The 5000-nt window shown below is 39.8% G+C and overlaps 2 protein-coding genes across 2 annotated transcripts in view; one reads left to right on the top strand and one right to left on the bottom strand.

Moving 5' to 3' along the window:
* LOC137997176 (uncharacterized) overlaps positions 1–1788 on the bottom strand; it is a 12173-nt gene extending 10385 nt beyond the window's left edge. Inside the window, exons 1-3 of the mRNA XM_068843014.1 lie at positions 1600–1788; positions 944–1088; positions 721–845 (exon numbers count right to left, since the gene is read on the bottom strand). Of these exons, the coding sequence (XP_068699115.1) occupies positions 721–845; positions 944–1088; positions 1600–1636 (307 nt within the window). The 5' untranslated portion in view covers positions 1637–1788. The remainder of the gene's footprint in view (positions 1–720; positions 846–943; positions 1089–1599) is intronic.
* A 59-nt stretch (positions 1789–1847) lies between these two features.
* Positions 1848–5000, top strand: part of LOC137997174 (serine/threonine-protein kinase 40-like) — a 14949-nt gene continuing 11796 nt past the window's right edge. The window contains exon 1 of the mRNA XM_068843011.1: positions 1848–2649. Coding sequence (XP_068699112.1) covers positions 1984–2649 — 666 coding nt within the window. The 5' untranslated portion in view covers positions 1848–1983. The remainder of the gene's footprint in view (positions 2650–5000) is intronic.

Here is a 5000-nt window from a genome sequence, read left to right as displayed (position 1 = left end):
AAACAAAGAAGTAGTCTATTATGGGAGAGAAAAAATGGAATCCATGCTTCAAAACTCAAATGCAATGAGGAAATGTCATCATTTGGAGATCTTTGAACAAGAAATTGGTTCAAATGAAGGCTGGATTGTAGTGTCTAGTGGTAGCTGTTTATCCATCCAGCAGCCTGCAATCTTGTTTAGTTTAATACACTATCATTTGGTTATACATGCACTCTTCCTTAGAGACCCTGTCGGGAAGGAGAGGGGGAAGTCCTAATTGTCTCTTCCTAAATTGAAACTTGTCTTGAGTTAGTGCTTAAAGATCTATTTCTTCACCTGCTAGGATTAATTTTCTACTGCCAGTTTTTAGACCTTACACTACCAACTTTATTCATTTATGACTATGAAAGGGAACGATACCAGTGGTCATCCCTATCAATGGCATCCACCCGCAGCCAGGATGTACATGTAATTGACTGAGAGTCGATTTTGCTGAGGGGGGAAAACCAGAGTATCCAGAGAAAAACCTTCCGAGGCAGATTGAAATTGACTGAAACTCAACCCACATACAGCCTTGGGGCTGAGAGTTAAACCCAGGTCGCAGAGGTAGACTTGTTGCACATGCTCCTGAGTGCCTGCTATGCCTGAATTTTATCTCCCTCCTTTCTCCCCCTTGACTCAGTGAGAAAAGGAACAAGCTAAAATTGGGGCATGGCAAAAAATATTCTTATGTTGCCCTACCTCTGTCACAGGTGGTGTCAAGATGACACACTGCTTCTTTTTGTCTTTCTTGAGAGGGTATGTGTGTATTCTCTTCGTGTGAAGCACAGCGAATACTTGAAAACCAGTCTAGACCATTACCACCCCTGAAAAATTTCAGCAAGACAAAACAGTACTTTCTTTCTACCCATAAGACACAAAATCCTACCAAAAAAACATTAATTTTTTTCGCACTGGTACTAACCTAACTGAGTTGTCGAGTCTATTGGGCACGGAAAGAGCATTTCTTGGGTGAGGTCTCCACTCAGGTTCCCCAATTGATTTGCTTCCAAGGCCATCCTTGAAGTAGGGCTTAACAGTTGGCCTCAAGGAATGAAGATAATCATTCCCTGATAAATCAAATAAAGTTTACACAAGTGAGAGCTTTTGTTATTGTTATTGAACATATCTGAAGGTAGATTTAGGAGACAGCCTAAACTTAGAAATTAGAATGAAGATCTCTCTAGAGTCTCTTAGGATATTTGGGCTTTTAGCTGTATTTTCAGTATATATATATATGGTCATGGTGTGATAAACTAACGACTGAATTATTGTCCCAACAAATATATTGCAAGTTGTTCAAAGAAGGAGGATGTCTTTACAATAATCAGAATCATGGAGCTCTAAATTCTTAATGAAAATGATAACTTTTCGATGAGAACGCCGAGATTGTTACTTTTATTAGAGTATTTAACATTCTTGACGAGCATCCACGATATAGGCTACCATCCAGAAAGAAACTAGAATAGTCCGTTCCTCCTTGACATTACATTGATTGTAAGAATATTCTGTTGGCATGAAATTGAGAATCTTAAAGTAGTTATAATGCCCCTTTTTGATTCAAGACGAGAGAGATCCTACCTCTAGAATCCGTGGCTTTTGATAAGAGCTCTGCCATTTTGATGTTGTCTGTGTTTTGGTAACGCACGTGTTGGGCGTCCTTTCACCATGGCAACAAAAGTGTGTGAAACAAGTTCCAAGTTCCGATTTTTCAATATTACGTTCAATGAAACGGAGATTTTTTTGCCACAAACGGAGATTTTTTTTACATAAAATGTCTGTCATCCATGTCGCTGAATAAGATATCAAGTCTGAAACTTTTTGAATCCTCGGCCTGGGCTTGAGCGGTGTGCCCTTGGCCGAGAGAACCTGAACTTCAAACAAACATTTTTTGAATGGAATCACTTCCGATGTGACACAATTCAAACGAAAGGTCTCTTTGTTTCCAGAGTGTGCTCATCAACAATGCGCTCTAGCAGCAGTGGAACAACTGGAGTAAAGCGAAAGGCGTCTTGCCTTGAATCAGGCGAATCGTCGTCGAATTCTACTCCTTCCAGTTCGTCTCTGAGTTCGCGAAGGGCTTTGATCAGAGCTTCGAATCGTGGAACGCTGAAACGCGCTGGTCCGTACTTACTTGGACCTAGATTGGGTAATTCACCTGTACGAAGCATCGTTCAGTGTTTAGCGAAAAAGGATGGTACAGATGACTTTTATTCCATTAAAATCCTCACGTTGGCCGACCCGGGACGCGAGACTCAGGACGATAAACAAGGAAAGATGTTATTACACACTGAGTATTCTTTGCTATCTCTTCTTCACGACCAAGATGGCGTTGTACACCATCACGGACTTTTCAAGGACGAATACTATGAGGAAATTCCCCCTGATAAAGACTCGAGTGGCGCAACAAACGTTCACCGCCCACAGCAAAGCGCGAGTGTTGCAAGACAGTATCGCATTCGACATCGCCTTTGTTTAGTTCTTGACTGCTTGTGCGCTCACGACTTCAGTTCGGATACGGCTGATTTGATTAACTTACAGCATTACGTGATTCGAGAGAAACGACTGTCCGAAAGGGAGACAATTATAATATTTCACGACATTGTTCGAGTGGTAGAGTGCCTGCACAAGGTAAGGAGACCAATTGCAACTGGGCCTTCTGTTGGTATATAGTATGTTTACTAAGTAAACTCTATTGGTTTACCTTTGCGAAATTACTTTATTCTGGAGTAAGCTTATTTCGAATCCTATTAAATCAGTTCTATACTGTTGTCATATTTCTTAAGGATAAGCCTATTTGGACGCGGCTCAACGTAATTGAATTAAAAAATGCTGCTTTGACAGTCAAGACTTACAACGCTTTTTCTCTGTCCCTCGACGACGGTTCCCCATGCAGTACGTTACCTCTAACAAATAATCGATTGCGTGGAATGTCGTTATTCAAGGTAATCGCCTGAGTTTGTTCTGATAGTGAAATATATCAAAGACATTTATTCGTTCTAAACATATTATTGCATCTTCAAGACGAGTGTTTAAACAATTGTGTTTTGGTTCTTTTTGCTGTGTTGGGAAAAAGATATACTCAAGAATTTTCCTCGAAGTTTAAGATTGTGGGCACACCATCATTTCATCACGTACTTGATATAAGGAAGTGTGGGCGAGAGGTTTTTTCTTAGACTTTAATTTTGAAACGTTGTTGTGCTTATTTTATACCTGGTTGGCTTTCCAGTCGGGCGGGGTTGCATTTATGGTGACCTTTTTTCGCGTTTTATACATAAATTGTGCTAGGAATTCAAGTTTATTCTCAGTTGAATGAATTGATAATCATGTTAAGCTAAGATTATTATCGAGGCTGTCATTAAATCGATATTTGTTTAACTGATAATGATTAAATTACAAAAAATGGGGCACCTATTGTCTTCATAATGTCAATTATGTTTTGGATTGTCCATTGAATTGGTTGTATGGGGATCTTAAATGTAAAGCTCTAATTTGTCAAAACAATCTTGATCCAAGACGACTTATTTCAAATGCCTGATTAATCACAGTTGTCTTCATGAAGACTACGGTTTCAAACACACTGAGTGCACTATGCAAAGAAATTCTAGCTGGCTGATTCCAAGAGTTGAACCAGTTGTAACCTAAATGTGCTCTTGCTCTTGTTTCTTTCTTACCCCGGTAGTGAAAGATTGTGTGGTTCCAGAAAATATCCATACCCCCACCACGGAAGACTTTTTGATTTGCACCCCCCCTCCCCCCAGGATTTTCATTCCAGAGGGGTCTTTGATGACCCCCCCCCCCTCCCCTCAGGAATTTCCAGAATTTTTTTACTTATAAAAACGAAAGTGAATTAGTTACGTAATTGCGGTAGAATTTTATTACAACAGTGTAAACATTAAGGTTAACTTTTAGAAAAATATAACGCTTTGTTAAGCTCATTATCCAGCTAAACTTTCAGCTTATGCGCTATCAACTGTGCAAAGCTTAAACATTTGGGTTGCACGTCGACTGTTTCACGTTTTTGTGCGAACTTCAATGAGAACATTTCACTTGCTTAAACAACTTCGCAAACCATAGTAAATAAAACAGAAACTTACAAGGTTCCTTTGTCTACACATTTTGTTAGTTTCTTCAGGTTGATTCTTTAATATTTAGGGACCACACATGTTGACGCAGTAGGTTTCGTGAACGTCGTCACAAAGGCGATTGTTTTACGAAGAATATTATTGACGCCAAAATAATCCATCATATTTGTAAACTTAGATATGGCGATTTATGTGCAGTCTTCAAATTTACTGACTCTGGCAGTCCTTCTCGCTGGTAAATGACACACATCCTCACTGTTGCTTGCCTTTGAGCCACGGATGGAAGCGAGAGGGCGACTGTTATCGTTTTTGGCGCGATTTACTTCCTCCAATGAGTAGTAAAACTCCTGTTTTAGAATTTCCAGTTTGACATAACGAACTGAACCTCAACAATCGTTTCCCGAGGCCACAATAAATATTGCGTTTACTCAAAGAAGATAAAACTTGACTCCCGGTTCCTGTCCGTGGTCTAAATGCCACCCACAAAAAAGAAAATGTCGTTGCACATAAGCGTTGAGATGGTGGGAACTTGCGTCTTATCGCATTTTCAATGAGTTACTACCCCCAGTAAAACATAAATCCTATCAAAAATGTGTTTACTGCATGTGAAGGTAGCGAAAAGTGATACTCAAGTGAAGGGAAGTGTTGGTTGGACGAAAAAGAGACAAACGTGGAAGTCTGGGCACGAGACTCCAGTTGAGACCGCCATTTTAAATGTTTTGAATCCGTCCCAAATGAAAGACACATTGTTCTTAGCTTCGGGAGATTGTAGCGCTAGCTAACTCAAAGAAAAACGGAAACATTGAAGCTAATAGTATTAACTTTATCTCAAAACTGACTTTTGTTTCAAAACATCGTCCGATAGTGTGTTTTGTGCTTCAGATCGATCGTATCTTG

The sequence above is a fragment of the Montipora foliosa genome, chromosome 3 (genome assembly GCF_036669935.1).
Source record: "Montipora foliosa isolate CH-2021 chromosome 3, ASM3666993v2, whole genome shotgun sequence".
Taxonomy (NCBI): domain Eukaryota; kingdom Metazoa; phylum Cnidaria; class Anthozoa; order Scleractinia; family Acroporidae; genus Montipora; species Montipora foliosa.
This window is presented reverse-complemented; position numbering and strand designations above follow the sequence as displayed.